Source organism: Kogia breviceps, chromosome 15, assembly GCF_026419965.1.
Source record: "Kogia breviceps isolate mKogBre1 chromosome 15, mKogBre1 haplotype 1, whole genome shotgun sequence".
NCBI classification, from domain to species: domain Eukaryota; kingdom Metazoa; phylum Chordata; class Mammalia; order Artiodactyla; family Physeteridae; genus Kogia; species Kogia breviceps.
The window spans coordinates 67811714-67834487 of record NC_081324.1 but is presented as its reverse complement, the minus strand read 5'-3'; the positions used below and the strand labels follow the sequence as shown (position 1 = coordinate 67834487).

At 49.2% G+C, this 22774-nt stretch overlaps 2 protein-coding genes across 4 annotated transcripts in view; one reads left to right on the top strand and one right to left on the bottom strand.

The window, feature by feature from the left end:
• AP1B1 (adaptor related protein complex 1 subunit beta 1) overlaps positions 1–3764 on the bottom strand; it is a 101961-nt gene extending 98197 nt beyond the window's left edge. Inside the window, exon 1 of the mRNA XM_067015397.1 lies at positions 3650–3764. The gene's annotated coding sequence lies outside the window, so the exon portion shown is untranslated. The remainder of the gene's footprint in view (positions 1–3649) is intronic.
• A 1992-nt stretch (positions 3765–5756) lies between these two features.
• Positions 5757–14011, top strand: NEFH (neurofilament heavy chain). 3 transcript variants are annotated; one of them, XM_067016034.1, is made up of 5 exons: positions 5859–6835; positions 8722–8921; positions 9904–10028; positions 11650–12253; positions 12290–14011. In XM_067016034.1, exons 1-5 carry the CDS (start codon positions 5959–5961, stop codon positions 13409–13411), a joined length of 2928 nt encoding a protein of 975 aa, XP_066872135.1. In that variant the 5' UTR covers positions 5859–5958; the 3' UTR covers positions 13412–14011. The 3 variants fall into 3 exon arrangements, with proteins under 3 accessions (XP_058896194.1, XP_066872135.1, XP_066872136.1); XM_067016035.1 differs by having other exon boundaries at positions 11650–12487; positions 12524–14011; XM_059040211.2 differs by having other exon boundaries at positions 5757–6835; positions 11650–14011.
• Positions 14012–22774: the final 8763 nt, after the last annotated feature.

Sequence of the window (22774 nt, the reverse complement as noted above, 5' to 3'; positions counted from 1 at the left end):
TAGGCCATCCAGAAAGCTGTCAGCTGTCATTTCAACTTCCTGACTGTACTGCCTGGGGGGCCTCCTTCCCCAAGACAATGCCAATTCTCAACCCCCCTTGCTTCCATCAAGATGCTGGAAGGAACTCCCAGAGCAAAGCTCCAGCCAGTGTGATGGGACCAGGAAAGTGCTGGGTCCAGTTCTAAAGCAGTGGTCCTGTGGAAACCTAGCTGGGCCTTCCTATGAACATGAGAGGTGATAGCACAGTCTTGTAGTTGAGCATACTTGCTGTGGAGCCCATCAGACCTGGGTTTGAATCCCAGCTTCACCACTTACTAGCTGTGACCTGGGGCAAGTTTCCCAACCTCTCTGAACCTCCATTTCCCAAACTGTGAAGTGGGGATAGTAACAGTATCTATTTCATAGGGTTGCTGGAATGAGAGAGGCCAAGTGTAAAAGCAGAGGTACCTCACAACTATACTCCAATAAAAATTAAGTAAAAAAAAAAATAAACAAAACCAAAAAAAAAGAAAGACTTGCATAGTGAAATTATGATGAGATGGACACTTTTGCACGTATGTAAAATTTCAGTTGATGTGTCATACTCAACTGAAATAATGATGAACATGTTTTGAAATAATGATGAACATGACAGGTTCAAAGCTTTAAAGAAAAGATTTGAAGATCCCTGCAAAAATGTCAAACCATGCAATAATGCTTTTTTATGAAATCATGTTAGTTAAAGCACAACTATTTGATTTTCATTACTGAAGCAAATAAAATGCATCCAAAAAAAAAAAAAAAAAGCAGAGGTACCTCTTCCCCTCCTTAGCGGAGAGACTTGAGTCCTCTTATTGCTTAGCCTCTTGCACTAGATAACAAGAATAAAACAGCCCTAGAGCGTGTGTAACTCCGAAAGCCTCATCCAGTTGCTAGAACTTTTCCCTTAGGGAAAACGAATGAACCGTCTCACCCTCAGACTCAGGAACCACAGCAGGAGAATCATTCATCCATAATTGCTCGCAAAGGGAACCAGAGCGAGAGAGATGGGGCGGATCTGTAAATCCACCCACCAGCTCCTGACCTTTGTGGCAGAATTCAGCCTCCCACACGATGTCATCTCAGGGCAGCAGACAGATGGGTAGGCAGGCAGACCTGCTGCAGGTTTTCATCAACTTTGGGCCAGTCCCATTGTGGTTACAACTATGGGCGGATACTAGGAGGGGGAGGCTTATGCAAAACTGCACGTAGTTCAGTTTTTGCTGTCTGTTTCATAAAGGGAGTAGGGGGAGGGAGGCTGCCTCCCCTTTACTATAAATCAAGGCCTGCAAAAATAGGACACCTCTAAGGAGCGGGAGGAGGAAGAGGGGAGGAGGAAAGGGATAAGGAGGACAGAGAAACTGGAGGTGGGGGAGAGATGGAAGGACGTGATAGAAGAAGAAGGAACAGAGAGAAGAAGGGAAGGAGAGATAGTATGTGAGGCATGATGAGCACCAAAGAGAGATAAGGAGAAAGAGAAATGCTTGGCACTTCACAAATACATAAAAGTCATTGCTGAACTCAAAAAGGAGAAGGTATTACTGAGGTGAGTTTGCAAGCAATGCAGTGGGCAGGGCTTGAGCCCCAGCAAAGGTGACCATGCGCAGCTCAGGCTGGCTGGGAGGCTCCAAGCCTGCGGTGGCCACCCTCTCAGCCGGCCAGAAGCTGTCCAGATGCTTGGTGCTGAAATGTCCAGATGCTACCAGCTTCTCAGGCAGGACTGCTCAGGTATTCGACTACTTGTTAAACACCTACTGTTTGCCAGCCATTGTTCCAAGGGCTGAGGAAAGCTGTACTGAATAAGACAGGCAAAAGTCCCTGCCCTTATGAAGCTTACATTGTATGGGAGGAGACAAGATAGTAGAATTTTCCATGTTAGAAAAGGTCAAGTTCTATGGAAAGGAGGAAGAGAATGAGTTTAGCAAATGCACCTCCAAACAGTGGTCACAGAGAGGTGACACAGTGGTGCAGGATGCCCAGGCTGGGAGTGAGCCCCCATGTAAAGGATGTGCTGACATTGGGTCACAGGGGCCCTCAGCTGGGTGATCTGTCAGGGGCCACACCCCAATTCCAGCCAGCTGCCTGTTCTCTCTCTGGGGGCCTCTCATTCCTCCAACCTCAGGCCATCTGGGCCCTGACTGTGCCTGAGAAATGGGTTTCCACCCACTGTGTACAGCACCAGCTTAAGCTTGGATGATTTGAGACCCTGTCACTGGGTCAACTCGGGCAACTCACTACCTTACTCTGGCCTTCGTTTACTCATCTATAATAAGGACAGTGATCCTTGCCTAGTGATCCTTGCCAAGTTTGAGGAGGTACCAAGGAGAAAGTGGTGGCCAAGTTCTCTCTGCTGTACACATGGGGGGATTCCCCCTCACTAGGTTCTCATTCTTCAGAGTCCCCACTGCTCACCACAGGGTCTAATCCTGTAGACACTGAATGAATGAAGCAAGTGGCAGCAATGCTTGGCCGATACTCACCAAGGGCTGTACTGCTTTACCATTCACACTGCAGCCCTGTTCCTGAAGAGCACTAACCTGGGGGGTACGCAGGAGCCGAGATGACAGCCCAGGGGGAACAGGGGCTGAAGCCCATGTCTGAGTGGGTTCTGCAGTGTGGGCCAATGTGGGCGACACTTGGGGACAAGAAGGGCCTGTGGTCTAATAAGTTTGGGGAACTCGGAACCTCTGGGAGATTCCTGATGCTCATCACCACGTCCAGGCTCCAAGGGCTGCCCCAAGAGCCCTGTTTAACTCCTTTAACCGTGAAATTCTTCTTTTCCTCTCCTTTTTGAGGAACACTTGTCACCATCCTCAAGAAGGTGCCCTGGGAAATGCTGCACTGGGATTTGGGAAGGACTTGAGAACCTTTGTCCCAGGGAGGCAATTTTAGAGGCTTATGGGGTTCTGAACCTCTGTGTTTTGTGTGTGCCTATCACATAGCAGGCACTCAGTAAACATGTGAAGAATGGATGAATGAATATGTTGTTCTACTCACTTTCAAATGGTAAGAATTGAGGGCAGGAAGATGAAAGTGATTTGAGACTCAAGGACTCAGGGCAGGATCATTTTTTAGTCCCCTCTAGACCACAAGTTTGGCTGGAGAACTGATGGAATTTATTCATCCATCCATTCATTCACCCAATGACAACTCGGAGTGGTAAGTGTGATGTGGTGGATTAGCACTGGGGACCATGGAGGGGATAACTGACTACATGTAGGGGTAAAAGGGATGGCTTCCTGGAGGTGAGCCTGAAGGGCCCTTTGGGGGGGACTGACCCCAGGACTCCCACCCTCATGTTATTTTCCCCAGCCACATGAATCATGCTTGGGACTTCTTGCTTAGAATCTCATGTTTGTGGCCCCCCAGCCTTGACAGAATCCATCTTGGCCCCTCCCCTCTTTTACCCAGCCTCTGCTACCACTCTCCCTTTCTGTCAGCTGCTTGTCAGCCTCCCCACACCCAGAGGATGCATCTGCATTATGCAGATGACTGAAAAGACCCAAAGGAACAGGGCTCTAATGGCAAGATTCCAAGCAGAATGACAAGTAATGGGGAGCCATGTGAGACCATGGGAGCCCTCTTGAGCCCCCCAAATGCCATCCTCAGAAGCCTCAGACCAGACACTCACCTCCATCCTCCACCAACTGCAAAGGTGCCCTTCTGCCCCCTGCAAACTGGAGCATGGCTGGATCTTTAAACAGGGGAAAAATGCTTCATCATGTTCTGCTCCTCCATGCAAAACCAGAAACTCCCTTCCCCCTCCCTCCTCCTCCCCAGTGCACTCTCCTCCCCGTAAGACGTGGTTAAAGGGACAGCGCCATCACTTTCCCATCTCTGAGGGTCTGCTTAGAACCAGGGGTCTGGGAGTGAGGTGGAGGGCAAAGAGAAAAGAACTGGCATAGGTCTTTCCTAGGGTATTTTTCTGTCCCCATCCCGGGGATCCTACAGAATGAAAACCATGTTAAACTGGAAATGTAGTGGCGTTTGGGTTAACTGCCTGAGGGAGGCTCAGGTCTGGGAGGGGAGTCTACACTGACTCCCCAGGGGTCTCAAGGCTCCCTCCTGGCATCTGGCATCTAGGGGTGTCCCTTCAGCTCCCAATGGAGAGGCAAGATAGCCCAGGTGTGTATGTGGGAGAACGTCACAGAAAACAGGGGACCGGATCCCTAGCAGAAGGTCAAGGGGCTGGGTCTCTGGCTGCCGGTGTTTCTCCACTGGATCATTCACCCATCCCTCCTCAGTTCCCCATCTGCATAGCACAGGGATCAGGCAAGGGGGAGATGGCATTCCTCCGTCCCATCCCTCAAGGGAAAGGCAGAGGCTAATTAACCCCTTCCTCCCCAACAATGAGCAGTAGGCCCTGTCCCTGGTGCTGAAGCACCAGCCGCAGCACCGCCCCCACTCCCAAGGCACTTGACAGGAGCCAAACCCAAGAAAAAGCCAAATAACGACCAGCTGTTGCAGGGCCCTCCAAATACCAGGGTCCTCTTTTCTACGTGAATTAGGGTTTATGGTGGTGAGGGACTCTGGTACCCTGAAAGCATCCCACCACTTCTCTGGAGGGAAGAAGGGAAATCTATCATGGCACCCACTTGTCTGTTGTGGGTGTCGGGGAGAGACTACAAGTTGAAGCTGAGGAGATGGGGAGGGGAGAGGAACAAAGATGGACTTCCTAGTTGTGGGAAAGTGGCTGCTATATCCACGGGCAGTAGGAGGGTTCTCCTCCCTCATTTCTGCCAGAGATCCCCCAAGTCAGAAGCTGCTGGGGGAGCAGGGGGTCTCAAGTTGCAGCCTCACCCAGGGCAAGGTCCTTTCTCTGTAAAGACGGGAAAACCGAGTGTGGGGGGGAGGGGGGACAACTTGTCCAAGGTCATTTGCCAGCAACTGTGGAGCTGACCTCAGTGTGCAGACCCTGGCCTGAGTGACTCCTAGCCCTCTTGTCACTTTCCCCACTCCCCACAGGCGTCAGCTCTCCTAGCTTCATGCCACGTTCCTCGCAGCACACCCACTCTTGGTTCTCTGACCCTCACACACCCTGCCTTTACAGGGGACCCTCTGCCACTTCACTGAGGGCCCTCCTTGCTGGGGCCGGTTGTAGGGTCTCCTGCCTCCTATCCTGCGGAGACCACTGTGCCCCCCAATCCGGGCTTCCCTTCTCCATCCTCTGCAGTGTCTCCCACACGCCCAATTCAGGGCAGCCTTGTCGCCCTCCCCAACTCCAGGTCCTCCTCCCCTATTCCGGAGCCGGCTGCAAAGTTCCTTGAGCCCTCTCCTGGTGGCCCCTCTAGCTACTAGGGGACCAGTGTACCTCCACTCAGGGGTTTTCTACCTCTACCCTCTGTAGTGCCCACTATGCCTCCATTCAGGATTACTTTTCTCCCTCCCCTATTCCGGGCCGGCTGCAGACACTCTGCATCCCCTATCCTGAGGGTCTGTCTATGAGGAAAAACCTCTGCTCCCTCTCATTCGGGGGTCCTCTCATCCTACTGAGTCTTCTATCGCTCCATCCCGAAGGCGTCCTGCCCCATTCCCATCAGGTCTCCTTGCCCTCCCCCCATTTCAGGCTCCTTCTTTAATTCCGAACATAGTATCAGGGTCTCCCGACCCGCACCAGGGGGCTCCCCTTCGGTCCATTCCGGGAGTCCTCTACCGCCTGACTCTGCTTCGGGGGTGCTTCTCTGACGCTGCGTCGTCGATTCCCCTTCACTCCTTGGTTTCCCTGCCCCGCCCCTCTCACTGCGGCGGAGGGCCGCTGGGGGAGGAGGCGGAGAGGGCGGGGCCCTCCTCCCCCGCTCACCCCGCCAGCAACTGCTGAGGGGCTGGACCCCGCCGGGCTGCTATAAAAGGGCCGGCCGGCCGGGTGCTACCGCAGTGCCGCCCGCCCCGTCCCGGCCTCGGGTTCCCGCTCCGCCGGCAGCCGCACCTGCTCCGGCCAAGATGAGCTTCAGCGGCGCTGAGGCGCTGCTGGGCGCCTTCGCGCCGCTCCACGGAGGAGGCAGTCTGCACTACGGGCTGGCTCGCAAGGGCGGCGCGGGTGGAGCGCGCTCTGCAGCCGGCTCCTCCAGCGGCTTCCACTCATGGGCGCGGACGTCCGTGAGCTCCGTGTCGGCCTCGCCGAGCCGCTTCCGCGGCGCGGGAGCCGCCTCCAGCACCGACTCGCTAGACACGCTGAGCAACGGACCGGAGGGCTGCGTGGTGGTGGCGGCGGCGGCGCGCAGCGAAAAGGAACAGCTGCAGGCGCTGAACGACCGCTTCGCGGGCTACATCGACAAGGTGCGGCAGCTCGAGGCGCATAACCGCAGCCTGGAGGGAGAGGCGGCGGCGCTGCGGCAGCAGCAGGCGGGCCGCGCCGCCATGGGCGAGCTATACGAGCGCGAGGTGCGCGAGATGCGCGGCGCTGTGCTGCGCTTGGGCGCGGCCCGCGGCCAGCTGCGCCTGGAGCAAGAGCACCTGCTGGAGGACATCGCGCACGTGCGCCAGCGCCTAGACGACGAGGCCCGGCAGCGCGAGGAGGCTGAGGCGGCGGCGCGCGCACTTGCGCGCTTTGCGCAGGAGGCAGAAGCGGCGCGCGTCGAGCTGCAGAAGAAGGCTCAGGCCCTGCAGGAAGAGTGCGGCTACCTGCGGCGTCACCACCAGCAGGAGGTGGGCGAGTTGCTCGGCCAGATCCAGGGGAGCAGCGCCGCGCAGACTCAGGCGCAGGCCGAGGCGCGCGACGCCCTCAAGTGCGACGTGACGTCGGCACTGCGCGAGATCCGCGCGCAGCTGGAAGGCCACGCAGTGCAGAGCACGCTACAGTCCGAGGAGTGGTTCCGAGGTTCGCAGGCGAGCGGGGACAGGGAGGATGGGGCGCCCTCTGTTGGTCGGTCAGTGAGGGGAAGGGTGGCGTGACTTAGGGTGCTGGTGGACTCTGCATAGAGGTGGCTGGACTGGATGATGCGCTGCTCAGCTTCCTCCTGCAGAGTTCATGCCCCTTAGTTTAAAAAGTTTTACTCTGGGTCTCTTGTGGAACACCCCCCCTTCTCCCCAACTCTAGGTTCTCCTTTGGCCTTCTCCAGGGTCCTTATATCTGTCCTTCAACTCTGGGTCCTCTCTGCTCCTCCTCCCGAGTTTTGGTAACCCCACTGTGAGGCCCCTCTTCATCAGGTACCCTCTACTGCTCCAAAGCGGTGCCGGCTTCTAGTCGCTGGGGAGCTCTTTGCCCTTCAAAGTAACATGGCTTCCCTGTCCAATGCTGCCCACCCCCTTTCTTGCACACTGCAGGGAACCCTATTCTGACACCTATCAGGCTCCTCCCCACTACAGTTGGGGAGGGTGGGTCATTCTCACATTCTTTTTCCCGGGGGGGACCACCATTACAACCAATTGGTGCCTGAAGCTGAAGTGGCTTGTGGGCCCTTTAAGGTCCTTGCTCCCCTTCAGAAAAGCCGGGAGCCTCCCAAACCCATCTCCCTCCCCCAACTCCGTGCCACCCTGAGTCAGCTAGGTTGCAGCTGCAGCAGCTTTGAAGCTGTGCCCAGCACCTGCAGGGTGACTTTGACCAACACTTGCCATCTCTGGTTTTCATTTCTTTTGGGGTTGAAAGGGGGTTCGACTAACTGGGCTTCTTACCCTGGGGAGCTCCATGAGCCTTCCTGAAACTGTCTGTAAAACTTCTGCATTGTTCTTGAGAGAGGGTACAGAGGCTTCCGTGATTTTCAGACAGGTCTGTGATCCACAGTGCGTAAGAATCCTCACCCACTTGGATGGTTTCTAAGTCTTTGCCAGTACTAGCAGAGAAAAATCAGAAAAGCTGGGATTTTGATGCATTGCTTTTCCAGTTCCTTCCTCTCCTCTGCAGTGGCAGAACCATCCCCTCCCCCATCTCTGCAGTAAGGCTCCTCCCAGAGCAAACCTCTTTGCTCTCTTGGGCGTTGCCCTTCATCCATCTCAGGACTTCTGGACCACCCAGATGGCATCCCTTCTTCCTCCCCCACTGCCAAGACTCAGGTCCTGAGTGTCATTATCTCAGGATTCAGGATGTCCACATTCAGGAGGTTCAGACTAGCCTCCGGACCCCCACTGGCCCCTGAAAAGTCTTCTGGGAACCTGCAGCCCATTGCTCACAGGGGCCAGGGTGTGGCTGCCATTGGCACAGGGGCTCCTGTGCTAGAGAATGCGCAGCAAGGGGGAGGAAGGGAGAGAGGAGCTGGCATGCAGGCCCCAGGCTCTGCAGTGACCTTGGGCTCTGCAAAGCAGAAACCTGCAAGGAAGGGGCTATGGCTACATGGGTGGCTCATGGTGCCCTCGTGCCTCTAAAGGTCACAGACTCATTCACTTGTTCAACCACAAGCTCAGAGTTAAGCCCCATGGGTCAGGTTTCACATATGAACCCTCAGCACTGCCAGCCTTTGCTGGGGAGCTGAACCAGGAGGACCAGAAATGTGGGCTTCCTTTGCCCTGCACAGTTTCCAGATCCTGAGTTTGGGGAGACAGTGGAGCCAGATAGACACTAGATTTGAATCCCAGCTCTGCTGCTCAAACTGGCCTACCGGCCTTGGGCAGTCGTCATTTGCCTATCACAAAGGATAGGGTGAGTTAAGCATCCAAGATGGCACCGGCACTCAGTAGGTCCTCAACCCATGTGTGTCACCTTCCAGATCTGGGCAGTAGAATCTAAATCCAGTTGTGTCTAACCCTGTGCCCTACTCCCTTCTCTCCCAGTGAGACTGGACCGACTGTCAGAGGCAGCCAAGGTGAACACAGACGCCATGCGCTTGGCACAGGAGGAGATAACTGAGTACCGGCGGCAGCTGCAGGCCAGGACCACAGAGCTGGAGGCGCTCAAAAGCACCAAGGACTCACTGGAGAGGCAGCGCTCTGAGCTGGAGGACCGTCATCAGGCTGACATCGCATCCTACCAGGTGGGCAGGGGTGGGGCAGACAGCCAGACTGTCTCACCTGGTTGGGTGACCCTGGACAAGTCATTGCCCCTCTTTGAGTGGCGTCATCGTAGTTAAGACCACGGGCCTTGGAGTCAGACATACCAGGGGTACCAGTATGTCTTTCTAGCCATGTGACCCCAAGAAAGTGTCTGCCTCTCTGACTCTGAATTCCCTCAGTGCAATGGGAAAAAAAAAAAAAAAGCCTCCTTTGCAGAGCTATGAAGCTTAAAGAGAGAGACGAACTTTTCATGTGAGGAGTGAGTGTGCTCGGCAGGGTCTTGGTCATAGTGGGCATTCAGTAAACAATAACCAGTGTCTATGAGTGAGGGTAGCCTGGGGAAGGCCTTGGCAGATACCTCCCATTAAAGACAACTGCTAAAAGAAAATATCGCTTTTAAAGAGCTTATTATGCAAGTAATATATGGTGATTGTAGAAAAAGGGGGCAATAAAAATCAGCCATACTGATTCACTTCAAGCAGTGGCTAAGTGGGCTTGGGGTCAGGGGAGAAGCTTCAGCTTGTATTGAGCGTGCTTCTGTGTGTTGTCTCGGTCAACAGATGCCTCCCGAGCCTGTACTGTGTGGCAGGCACTTTGGAGCACTGGGGAAACAATAGGGAGCCAAAGCAGACAAGGCCGTGTTCCCACTGAGCCCTTTCTAAGCTTAAGATCTGTAAAAATTCACCCATCATCCCACTGACCTGTGATGACCATTGTTGGTGTCTGGTGTGTTTCGTTCCAGACCACTCCCCAGGCTGAGGTTATACACACTGCAGGAGTTTTGTTCCAGGTGGCTTTCATGTCCATGAATGAGATCCATAGCTTTCACCGGGTGGGGGTTGGCCCCGGCAAGCCTAGCTGAACAGGACTACGTTGGGTTTGCATAGCCCGCCCCAGCTCCTCCAGTGCTGAGGGCCAGAATGCTGACTGGCGCGTGACATGTATGTGACTTCTTCTCCCCAGGAAGCCATCCAGCAGCTGGATGCTGAGCTCAGGAACACCAAGTGGGAGATGGCAGCCCAGCTCCGAGAATACCAGGACCTGCTCAACGTCAAGATGGCTCTGGATATTGAGATTGCTGCTTACAGGTGAGGGGGCCAGGGGGCCTTTGGGTGGTGGTTCTTAGGAGAAGCCTTGGATTTTAAGTCCCACAGTGAGGTAGCCTGCCAGCCTTAGAGACAAAAAAAATAAATTTTTTTTTCGTATTGTGGTGAAATGTATATAACAGAAAATGTACCATTTAACCATTTTGAAGTACACAGTTCAGGGGCATTAAAAATATTTACATTATTGTGCAATCATCACCATCATCTATGTCCAGACCGTTTTTCATCTTCCCAAACTGAAATTCAGTGCTCATTAAACAGTAACTCTCCACTCCCTCCCCTTCCCTCCCCACAGCCCTGGCAACCGCCATTCTACCTTTTGAGAGACAAATATCTTGAGAGTGACTTAGTTTCATTCTGACAATGATTCAGAGGGTTAAAGTTCCTCACCCTCTTCCCAAATCCAGCCAGCTAGAGGTTGTCTTGGAGGGAAAGGAGGTACTTGAGTTGTCAAGGGCCTTCACAACTCTACCTCTTAAGAGATTCCTAGCTCTCTGAGTAGTTGTTTCCTGGGGAAATAAAATAAGGGTGATAATAACAGTGCCCTCGTCCTGGGATTGTTGGGAGGAGGTGCTAATCCTGTTCCTGAGCTAATCCAGGTAACACAGGTACCACTGGGCTGCCACAGAGAAAGCCCTCAGTAAAGAGTAGCCATGAGAAAGCCAAGAGACCTCCCAGCTTAGCAGTTTCCTGCTAAGGAACAGGGCTGACCCCGTGAAGAGCTGTCCCAGTTGTTGGCTAATGACCCTTCACTTCCCACGTGTTGGCTCTAATCTCTAGTCTTGCTACTCAAAGTGTTGTCCATGGAGTAGCACAATCAACATTATCTGAAAGCTGGTTAGAAAGGCACCCCAGACCTGTTGAATCAAAATCTGCATTTTAATCAGATCCCCGGGTGATTTGCATGCCGTTAAATTTGCAAAGCACTGGTCTGTATGGGTAACCCCTACACTTACTCTGAGGCAGGTATTGCCAGGTTCTTTTTATTTATTATTTCATTGAAACAACCCTCTGAGGTTAGGACTCTTAATGACCCTGTTTTTACCAATGAGGAGACTGAGGATGAAAGAGTTTGAGTGGCTTAGCTAAAGTCACACATCTAGTGAGTAGGAAAGAGTGGAAACTGCCCCCACCATGTTCCTAAAACCCAAAGAATGAGACTATAAGGTAACAGGAGACCCTTGAAATTCAAATGGGAATATTCTAAGACCTCTTAAACCCAGGTTTATACATGTGGAATTCCTTGCTCATACTCCCACCTTTCTCTTGAATAACATTTTAGTTGAGGGACAATAAGTATAAATGTTGTTAATATAGGTGTTTTCTCTTGAGGGCCATTTTTTCAGGAGAAAAAAGTTTTATAAGTTGCAACCTTAGTTGCATTAAACAAGAGCAGTGCCATTGGGGTGTGGATTCTGGGTGGTCCCTGGGATGATCTGCTAAGTGACCTTCTCCAGTGTCAAATTGCCCACCATTCACATCCCTTCCTCCACCAAAGTGCATATCACTGGATGCGGTGGACCTTCATAGTAACTCAGGAAGCCCCCTAACTCATTGATCGGCTCCGAGTTAATAGTAATGTGTTCCATTATCCATTCTGCAGAAAACTCCTGGAGGGTGAAGAGTGTCGGATTGGCTTTGGCCCAAGTCCTTTCTCCCTTCTAGAAGGACTCCCCAAAATCCCCACCATATCTACTCATATAAAAGTCAAAAGCGAAGAGAAGATCAAGGTGGTAGAAAAGTCAGAGAAGGAAACTGTGATTGTGCAGGAACAGACAGAGGAGGTCCAACTGACAGAGGAAGTGACTGAAGAAGAAGAGAAAGAGGCCAAAGAGGAGGAGGAAGGGGGAGAAGAAGCAGCAAAATCTCCCCCAGCAGAAGAGGCTGCATCTCCAGAGAAAGAGGAGGCCAAGTCCCCAGTGAAGGAAGAAGGCAAGTCCCCAGAAAAGGCTGAGTCCCCTATGAAAGAAGAAGCAAAATCACCAGCTGAGGCCAAGTCTCCTGAGAAGGCCAAGTCTCCAGAAGGAGTGAAGTCTCCAGAGAAGGCCAAGTCCCCTGTGAAGGAAGAGGCCAAATCTCCAGAGAAGGCCAAGTCCCCAGAGAAGGCCAAGTCCCCAGAGAAGGAAGAGGCCAAATCTCCAGAGAAGGCCAAGTCCCCAGAGAAGGCCAAGTCCCCTGTGAAGGAAGAGGCCAAATCCCCAGAGAAGGCCAAGTCCCCAGTGGAGGTGAAGTCCCCAGAGAAGGCCAAGTCCCCAGAGAAGGAAGAGGCCAAATCTCCAGAGAAGGCCAAGTCCCCAGAGAAGGCCAAGTCCCCTGTGAAGGAAGAGGCCAAATCCCCAGAGAAGGCCAAGTCCCCAGTGGAGGTGAAGTCCCCAGAGAAGGCTAAGTCCCCAGAGAAGGCCAAATCCCCAGAGAAGGAAGAGGCCAAATCTCCAGAGAAGGCCAAGTCCCCAGTGGAGGTGAAGCCCCCAGAGAAGGCCAAGTCCCCTGTGAAGGAAGAGGCCAAATCCCCAGAGAAGGCCAAATCCCCAGTGAAAGAAGAGGCCAAGTCCCCAGCTGAGGTGAAGTCCCCTGAGAAGGCCAAGTCTCCCATGAAGGAAGAAGCAAAGTCCCCAGAGAAGGCCAAAAGCCCTGTCAAGGAGGAGGCAAAATCCCCAGAGAAGGTCAAGTCTCCTGTGAAGGAGGAGGCCAAGGCTCCTGCGAAGGAGGTCCCAAAGAAGGAAGAGGCAAAGTCCCCCGTGAAGGAGGAAGAGAAACCCCAGGAGGTGAAAGCCAAAGAGCCCCCAAAGAAGACAGAGGAAGAGAAAGCTCCAGCCACACTGAAAACTGAGGAGAAGAAGGACAGCAAGAAAGATGAGGTGCCCAAGAAGGAGGCTTCAAAGCCCGAGGTCCAGGAGAAGAAGGACCCTGCTGTGGAAAAGCCCAAAGAACCCAAAGCTGAAGCCAAGAAGGAAGAGGCTGAAGATAAGAAAAAAGCAACCACCCCAGAGAAGGAGGCTGCTGCCAAGGGGAAGGAAGAAGCCAAACCCAAAGAGAAGACTGAGGTGGCCAAGAAGGAACCAGATGATGCCAAGGCCAAAGAACCCAGCAAAGCAGCAGAGAAAGAGCCGGAAAAGCCAAAGAAGGAAGAGACGCCAGCGGCACCTGAGAAAAAAGATGCCAAGGAGGGCAAGGCCACAGAGGCCAAGAAGCCTGAGGAGAAACCCAAAGCAGAGGCCCAAGCCAAGGAGGAGCCCAGCAAGGAGGCCTCCACACCAGGCAAAGCCAAGGCAGAAAAGGCTGAGAAATCCTCTAGCACAGACCAGAAAGACAGCAGGCCTCCAGAGAAGGCCACAGAAGACAAGGCCACCAAGGGAGAGAAGTAAGGCAGGGAGAAAGGAACATCCAGAGCAGCCAAAGAAACTCAGGAGGGTCTGGGAGCTCAAGGGTTGTGTAACGAATTTTCATTTTTTCTCGCTTTTCTTGAAGAAGAAACTCTGCTTAGACTATGGGCCCTCCTTCACCAAACAGGAATTTCTATTAGCAATGTGTTAGCAAGAGAGGGTCCTCCCAACCCCCGGCCCCACACCCCAAACCCTCCCTAGGCGATGGACAATTATATTATGATAGCTTATGTAGCCGAATGTGATATATGCCGAATGCCACATGTAAACACTTGACTATAAAAACTGCCCCCTCCTCTCCAAATAAGTGCATTTATTTCCTGTATGTGCAACTGACAGATGACCGCAATAATGAATGAGCAGTTAGAAACACATTATGCTTGAGATGTCTTAACCTATTCCTGAATGCCTTCTGTTTTCCAAAGGAGTGGTCAAGCCCTTGCCCAAAGCTCTCTATCCTGGAAGAGCTGGAGCAGGTGGGGCTGGGCGCTGGCCACTGAACCATGCCAGGGCGCACTTTTCCACTGGAGTCCACTTTCAATTGCTTCTGTGCAATAAAACCAAGTGCTTATAAAATGAAAATGCTGCTGTTGTTATTTATACTTTTCCCGTGGGCAGGCTGGGGGATGGGCAAGGGAGGTCTTGATCTCACTCTTAAGAATGCACAGGACTGAATGGGAATCAGAGGTCTTGTGCGGGTCTGGGACCAGTTACAAGGCCTCTCTTGGGCTATTTTCCGGGCACAAACCATGTGCCAGGCAATGTGCTCGCTGCTTTATCTTTAAAATCTTGTAGACAGGTGGCCTGGTGTGTGGTTTCTCAGTGAGGTCCATGGACCACCTACATAAGCATCATCTGGGAGCCTTATAAATATGCACACTCCTTGATTCCACCCTAGACCACTGAATCAGAATCTGAGGGGTAGGCCTGGGACAGTGAATGCTTCACCAAGTCCCACTTGATTCTAATGCATGCTGAAGTCTGGGAACAGGTGAGGTCCTGAGGACATTGAGCCATCTATTTAAGAGCTCTGCATGTGTCCTTTTTTGTAAGGAGGGATGAGCCTTCTGAATGAGGGGCCATATGTAGCTAATTCACCTTTAGTGAAGACTGTAGTCACCACTATTGGGAACAATTTGTCAATAGTCACTTAATTGGACTCCAACATGCTTCTCCAGACATGAGTTTGAAAGCTGTGGTGCTCTTGTGGATTTATGTGGGGTCTTTACTGTAAAATTTTAACCTCATGACTTACTTGTAATGACTAGAATATGGCAAAGTGATGGGATGTCATTTCTGAGAGTAGATTACAAAAAGATTCTGGCTTCTGTTTTGCTTGTTCTCTCTTGCTCATTCTCTTGCTCATTCCAATGGAAGAAGGAGAAGCCCACATGGCCAGGAACTGAAAGAGGCCCCTGGCCAACAGCCAGTGAGGAACTGCAGTCCTCAGTACAACAAGAAACCAAATCCTGCCAACAACCACACTGTTGAGCATAGACACAGATCCTCCCCTGCTGAGCCTTTAGCCCCAGACAACACCCTGGCTGCAGCCTTCTGAGAGACCTTAAGGAAGAAGCGCCCAGTTAAACGGTACCTGGATGATAGATGTTTGTTATTTTAAGCCACTAAGTTTTGGGGTAATATGTTACATAGAAATAGATGACTGGACTTCCCTGGTGGCACAGTGGTTAAGAATCCACCTGCCAATGCAGGGGACACAGGTTCGAGTCCTGGTCCAGGAAGATCCCACATGCCACGTAGCAACTAAACCCGTGTGCCACAACTACTGAGCCTGTGCTCTAGAGCCTGCGAACCGCAACTACTGAGCCCACGTGCTGCAACTACTGAAGCCCACGTGCCTAGAACCTGTGCTCCGCAACAAGAGAGGCCACCACAGTGAGAAGCCCGTGCACTGCAACAAAGAGTAGCCCCCACTCGCCACAACTAGAAAAGCCCGCTTGCAGCAACGAAGACCCAGCACAGCCAAAAAATAAAAATAAAATAAAATAGATAACTAATACAGCTTCTCTCTCAGGAAGGCCTTCTTTTCATGGAGATCCTAAGTAGCTATGGGCTTACACCCTTCCAGGTACAAATCAGGGAGAGAGAGATTGTGTCCCCACCAGTTCAACCAAAGTCTGAGAACTGAGTCTCATTACATGGTCAGGTTATGTGCCCATCCTGAAATTAATGGAACATACTAATCAGACCTGCTGGGTCACATGTCAAACTCTAGATCCAGGGTGGAGTCAGCCATCTGAATTATATAAACTGGACCTGACATTTCAGAACCCAGGGATAGAGAGGATTCTAAAATCTTCTAGAGAGAGAGAGAGGAGGAAAAAAAAAAGGATCAAGAACAAGAATGGTCCCAAACTTCTCAATATGGGAAATGCCCAGAAGTCTATACTGATAAATCAAGTGTGAGGGTAGATAAAGGGCAATTTAAAGCATACAAAGTCCCAAAAAGTTACTTCCCATAAACCCTTTCTCTGAAATCACTAGGGGGACATGCTCCAACAACAGGAGACTATAAGCCAAGAAATAGAAAATCTAAGAATACAGAAAACAGGGACTATAACAAAGAAGAGACAAGCAGGGAATCCCCAGGATGATGACAAAGAAGAGTTGATGGACAAGAGCTGTGCAGCCCTATCTAGACTAGAGTGGGTCTGGGGAGAGAAGGGGGGGTTCCAAGAAAAAAATTAAACTGATAAATTATTTGACATGATCCACCATGTATAAAATTGAATTGAAAGCCCTTTACTGAACTATTGGACAGTGTGGGAAGATTTAATCAATTTCAAAGAAAACAAAATAATTCCAAGACAAATAAAAAAATTATAAGAGGAAGTGTAATTATAACACATTAGTCAAATCAACAGGTAACAATATTTACATAAAAATAACAAAAGCAATGAATATGGATTATACCAAAAAGCAAGATAAGAAATGGGAAAGGGAAAACGGAGTGTGTAATTGACAATAATACTCATCTCTTATACTCCTCTGGAGAAAATGCTTAATATTGATAAAAGAAAGACTGAGAAACTATCACAGTCTAGAGGAGACTAAGATGACATAACGACACAGGGCAATGTGGAACCCTGGACTGGATCCTGGAACATTCGTGGAAAACACGGTGACCTCCAAATAAAGTTTGTAATTCAGTTAATAGTAATGTACCAACATTAATTTTAATTTTAGTTTTGACAAGCGTACCATGATCATGTAAGATATTAACATGAGATGGAGCTGGGTGAGGACATTCAGGAGCTCTCTATGCTGTCTTTGCAACTTTTAAATAAATTTAAAATTACTTCAAAATAAAAAGTTTAAGAAAATTGATATATCAATAAATTGTATATGATTAAGAACATGGAGGTAAATACCAAACCTAAGAGCTATGGTTGAAAATAAGAATAGGGACTTCCCGGGCTTCCCTGGTGGTGCAGTGGTTGAGAGTCCACCTGCCGATGCAGGGGACACGGGTTCGTGCCCCGGTCCGGGAAGATCCCACATGCCGTGGAGCGGCTAGGCCTGTGAGCCATGGTCGCTGAGCCTGCGCGTCTGGAGCCTGTGCTCCGCAACGGGAGAGGCCACAACAGTGAGGCCCGCATACCACAAAAAAAAAAAAAAAAAAAAAAAAAAAAGATCCCACATGTCTCCCCACCAATAAACTGAAACATAAAACAGAAGCAATATTGTAACAAATTCAATAAAGACTTAAAAAGAAAATAAGAATAGATGGGGGTTGGGAAGAGAAGGCAAAGGCCCCTGTATATTACTATAAGTAAATCATAACTAGTCAAAGCAAATAGGGACCCAAATAGCATCTAGTCCAATTCCATTATACAGATGAGGAAATTGAGGCCAGAGAGACAGAAGCCTGCCTAAGGCCCAACAGCCAGTTGGTAGCAGAGCTACATTTTCCTATTTGTTCTATAGAGAAAACATGAATTACATGGGTATTAATTTTCTTAAGAAATTGATTTTTTAATATATTATCTTCAGTGACCCTTACTTAGAAAATCTACATTTTCTCAGTTTTGAAACCACAGGGAAGACATGAAAGGTATTAGAGCTACAAGGGCTCTCTCTCATGAATCATTGTCTCAGCTGATGTCCACAGAAGAAAAGACGGGACTTGTCCAGACTAGAATCCATGGTCACCACTTACTGAGCATCCCCAAGGACTGGGCCCTGGACTATACACTTTATATCCACAAGTCTAAAACAGCCCAATGAAGTGAGCACTATTGCACCTGCATTTCTCAGTTGAGGAAACTGAGGCTCAGAGAAGCAGACCTTGCCCAAAGTCCAGAGCCAGGAAGAGGTGGAGTGTGGATTTAAATTCAGGCCTGTCTGACCACAGAACCCAGGCTCGTCCTTACTCTGTCATCCTGCCTCCATCCTCTCCAGGGACATATTACACGGCCACCCCTAAACCAGATGCTGAAGGTATTTAGAATGCCAAAAGCTCCAGCCCTCCTGGATGATATTATTCTCATGGTGGCCCTAAGTGGCACAGGCAGGGCAGAGGATCTGACCAGGATGCCCCTCCTTTTTTGCCCTAACTGGACGTGTACCCAATGCTGTAGGCAGGATTTGCTGGCCAGATACCAACCAGACTGACTTTAACCATCTGCCAAACAAAATCATCCTCCCTCTGGGAGGATAACAAACCTTAGGAAAAACCAATAGAGTCAATTTGCTATGGAATTGCTTGTCAGATGTTAGAGGCCTGGGGGACAGAGATGAAATGTGGAAGGAGCTGACTGCTTTAGGATGTGCCCTTCCTGCTGGTTAGCTGTTGGCTCTGCAGATACAGCTGAGATGATGAAAACCATCCTTCATTTTTTTCCCAGGGGGATTGTTTCAGAAAGAAGAGGTTAGGTTCTGTCTATAATAATAAACAACTACATCTCGGTAACTTAACACAAAGAAAGCATCTTGGGCTTCCCTGATGGCACAGTGGTTGAGAGTCCACCTGCGGATTCAGGGGACACGGGTTCGTGCCCCGGTCTGGGAGGATCCCACATGCCGCAGAGCAGCTGGGCCCGTGAGCCATGGCCACTGGGCCTGTGCGTCCGGAGCCTGTGCTCCGCAATGGGAGAGACCACAGCAGTGAGAGGCCCGCGTACCACCAAAAAAAAAAAAAGCAAGCATCTTTCTCACTTATGCTATACACTCTGGGTAGGTCGGCAGGAGTCTCTGTTCATAATGGTCATTCAAAGACCAAGCTAATAGGGGATCCATCTAGACCCAGGCTTCCAAGTTCACTAAGGCAGGGGCAAGAGGATGTGGCAAACCACGCACAGGCTCTTAAAACTTCTACCTAGAAGTGACACAGGTCTCTTCTGACAACATTTCATCAGCCAAAGCAATCCACACAGTTATATCTAACATCAGAGGGGATGGGCAGAGCAGTCCTACCAAGTGCTTGGAGGGAGAAGAGTAGGGACTCTTTTAGGCGGAATCAAACAGAATCAAACTAGTTTAAGCAAAATACTTGTCACTGATAATAATGATTGATATAACATATTAGCTTACATAACCAAAGAGTTCAAGAAGGTTGACTTGCTTCAGATACAGCTAGAGCCAGGGGAATTTTCAAATAATATTCCCCAAGATCCTGTCACTCGTTTCTTCATCTCTCAGCTGTTTCCTTTTGTGTAGGTTTCATTCTCAGGCAGGACCTCTCCATGTGGTCTCCAGAAGCTTCAGGCTTACATCCCACCTGTTTAGGAAACTTGCGGGGGAAAAAAAGAACTTTTTCAATATTCCAGGAAAAGCCCAGGGGTTGATTCTCATTGGGCCCCTAAAACTGAAAATGAGAGTTTGTGAGGTGTGGTTCCAAAAGAAAATTAGAGGATGGTTAGCAGAAGAAAACGGAGTGGATGCTGGGCAGCAACAATGATAACTGTCCACAGTGGCTTCAGTGCTTGTAGCAGAAGATCCAGATAGGCAGTAACACCCAGTGTTTGTGGGTGTGCAGAGAAACTTGAACTTTCTGACACTAATGATTGGAATGAAAATTGACAAAACCTTCCTGAAAGGCAACATAATGAGACATATCAAAAGCCTTAAAAGCTTAGACACTCTAACCAAAGTATGCCACTTTTAGGAATGTATCCTAAATAATCAGGTCTGTACAGAAATATTCAAATACAAAATATATTCGCTTTGCTTTATGTTTTGGAAAAATGGAAAATACTTTGGGGCTTCCCTGGTGGTGCAGTGGTTGAGAGTCCACCTGCTGATGCAGGGGACACGGGTTCGTGCCCATGTCCAGGAAGATCCCACATGCCTTGGAGCGGCTGGGCCCGTGAGCCATGGCCGCTGAGCCTGCGTGTCCGGAGCTTGCGCTCCGCAGCGGGAGAGGCCACAACAGTGAGAGGCCCGCGTACCGCAAAAATAAATAAATAAATAAATAAAAGAAAATACTCTGAATATACAATAGGAGGTTGGCTAAATAAATTAAATTACCTCATTTAAAAAATATTTATTTATTTATTGTTCATTTTTATTTATTTTGGCTGGGCCGGGTCTTAGTTGCAGCATGCAGGTTCTTTTGGTTGCGGCATGTGGACTTCTTAGTTGTAGAATGCATGTGGGATCTAGTTCCACAACCAGGGATCAAACCCTGGCCCCCTGCATTGGGAGCATGGTGTCTTACCCACTGGACCACCAGGGAATTCCCTAAATTACCTCTGCATTAGTAAACATGTTGCTGCAAAAAAGAAACAAGTTTTTTGGGTTTTTTTTGCTGTACGCCGGCCTCTCACTGTTGTGGCCTCTCCCGTTGCAGAGCACAGGCTCCGGAAGCGCAGGCTCAGCGGCCATGGCTCACGGGCTCAGCCACTCCAAGGCATGTGGGATCTTCCCAGACTGGGGTACGAACCTGTGTCCCCTGCATCGGCAGGTGGACTCTCAACCACTGCGCCACCAGGGAAGCCCAAGAAACAAGTTTTTAATTTTAAAAGTAATTTACATCAACGAGACCTAACAGATATCTATAGAACACTGCATGCAACAACAGAATACACATTTATTCTTCAGTGCACGTGGAACATTCTCCAGGACAGATCATATATCTTAGGCCATAAACAAGCCTCAATAAATTTAAAAGGATTGAAAATGGAGAGACTTCCCTGGTGGTCCAGTAGTTAAGACTCTGAGCTACCAATGCAGGGGACCCAGGTTTGATCCCTAGTCAGGGACCTAGATCCCACATGCGACAGCTAAAGAGCCCGCATGCTGCAATGAAGATTCTGCATGCAGCCACCAAGGCCCGACACAGCAAAATAAATAAATAAATATTTTTAAAAATAATAATAAAATAAAACTGGGAGATAACAAGTGTTGGTGAGACTGTGGAGAAAATGGAAACCTTGTATCATACATTGCTGGTAGGAATGTGAAATGGTGTAGCCGCTGTGCAAAGCATTTGGTGGGTCCTCCAAAAGGTAAACATAGAATTAGTATGTAACCGAGCAATTTCACTCCTAGCTATATACTCAAAAGAATTGAAAACAGATACTCAAACAAAAATATACACACATGTTCATAGCAGATAGCAGAACTATTCACAACAGCCAAAAGGTAGAAACAGCCTAAATTCCCATCAATGGCTAAATAAATAGAAAGCAGACTGGTGGTTGCCAGGAACTGGAGATAGGGAGAAATAGGGACTGACTGCCTATTGGGTGCAGGGTTTCCTCTTTGGGTGATGAAAATGTTTTGGGATAGGTAGAGGTGATGGTTGCACAACATTGTGAATGTACTAAATGCCACTGGATGGTTCACTTTAGAGTGGTTAATTTATGTTACGTGAATTTCACCTCAATAGATTTTTAAAAAAATTTTATTGTAGGAAAATACACATAAAATTCACCATTAGTGACATTTAGTATAGTCACAATGTTGTACAATTATTACTACTATCTAGTTCCAGAACTTTTCAATATTCCAAAAAGATACCTCTTACCCATTAAGCAGTCTTTCCCATTTCCCCCTCCCCCCAGCCCCTGGAAACCACTAATCTGCTTTCTGTCTCTATGGATTTATATATTCTGGACATTTATATAATATATATAATATATAACATATTATATTTATATAATATATTATATGTTATATTTATATAATATATATATTATATATTCTGGACATTTCCTATAAACAGAATCATACAATATATGACCTCTGGTGTCTGGCTTCTTTCTGAGAAGTCTATCCTGCAGGTGGTAATAGCCAGATGAGGGAGATACAGGGAGGGAGGGATTTTTGTTGCTGCTATGGTTTTTGCTAACGCCTGGAGATTCTTTATATATATGAATGTCAGCCTTAAATAGTACATTAATGATTATAAAAATACTTTCCTGCCTTTCTTGCTATCCCAAATCTGAGTTTACTCATTAAATTTAACACCATTTTCCTTAATCTTCTCCTTACAAACTATACGCTTTATGTGTTAATTTATTCAAGAGATATATATTTTTTAATTTATTTATTTTTGGCTGCGTTGGGTCTTCATTGTATGCATGGGCTTTCTCTAGTTGCAGCTAGCGGGGACTACTCTTCCTTGCAGTGCACGGGCTTCTCTTATTGCGGAGCACAGGCTCTAGGCACATGGGCTTCAGTAGTTGTGGCTCATGGGCTCTAGAGAGCAGGCTCAGTAGTTGTGGCGCATGGGCTTAGTTGCTCCATGGCATGTGGGATCTTCCCAGACCAGGGCTCGAACCCATGTCCCCTGCATTGGCAGGAGGATTCTTAACCACTGTGCCACCAGGGAAGCCCCTCAAGAGATATTTATTGATCTCCTACTGTACCCACCTTGTGCAAGATCCTGGAGATACAGAGGTGAGCAAGATAGAAGTGCGTTCTGCCTTTTCTGGAGCCTGCAGTCTAGTAGGAGAACAAATATATAAGAGTAAAACACAAAGGGTTACGTAATAAAATTGGTTGTATGTTGCATTCTTGTGGGTCTCTGTTGGCTTTTGCCACTCTAGCTTCCATTTTCTCTTTTACTGATAAAAAGAGAAACCACACGTTCCCACTCTCAGGCCATGTATTAGGGTGAATAATGATCCCCCAAAGATGTCTAAGTCCTAATCCCCGGACTTTGCATATGTGATTAAGTCAAGGGTTTTGAGATGAGAGATTACCCTGGATTACCTGGATGGGCCCAATGTCATCACAAGGCTCCTTATTAGAGGGAGCAGGAGTCAGAGGAGAAAGTGATGTGATGATGGAAGCAGAGATTGGAGTGATGCACTTTGAAGATGGAGGAAGGAGCCACAAGCCAAATAAAACAGGAAGCTAGCTCTAGAAGCTGGAAAA

Coding starts and splice junctions, on each gene's coding strand:
- NEFH (XM_059040211.2), top strand. CDS start 5,959: ATGAGCTTCAGCGGCGCTGAGGCGCTGCTGGGCGCCTTCGCGCCGCTC. Junction 8,922..9,903: donor CTGACATCGCATCCTACCAG/GTGGGCAGGGGT, acceptor TCTTCTCCCCAG/GAAGCCATCCAGCAGCTGGA. Junction 10,029..11,649: donor ATTGAGATTGCTGCTTACAG/GTGAGGGGGCCA, acceptor TCCATTCTGCAG/AAAACTCCTGGAGGGTGAAG.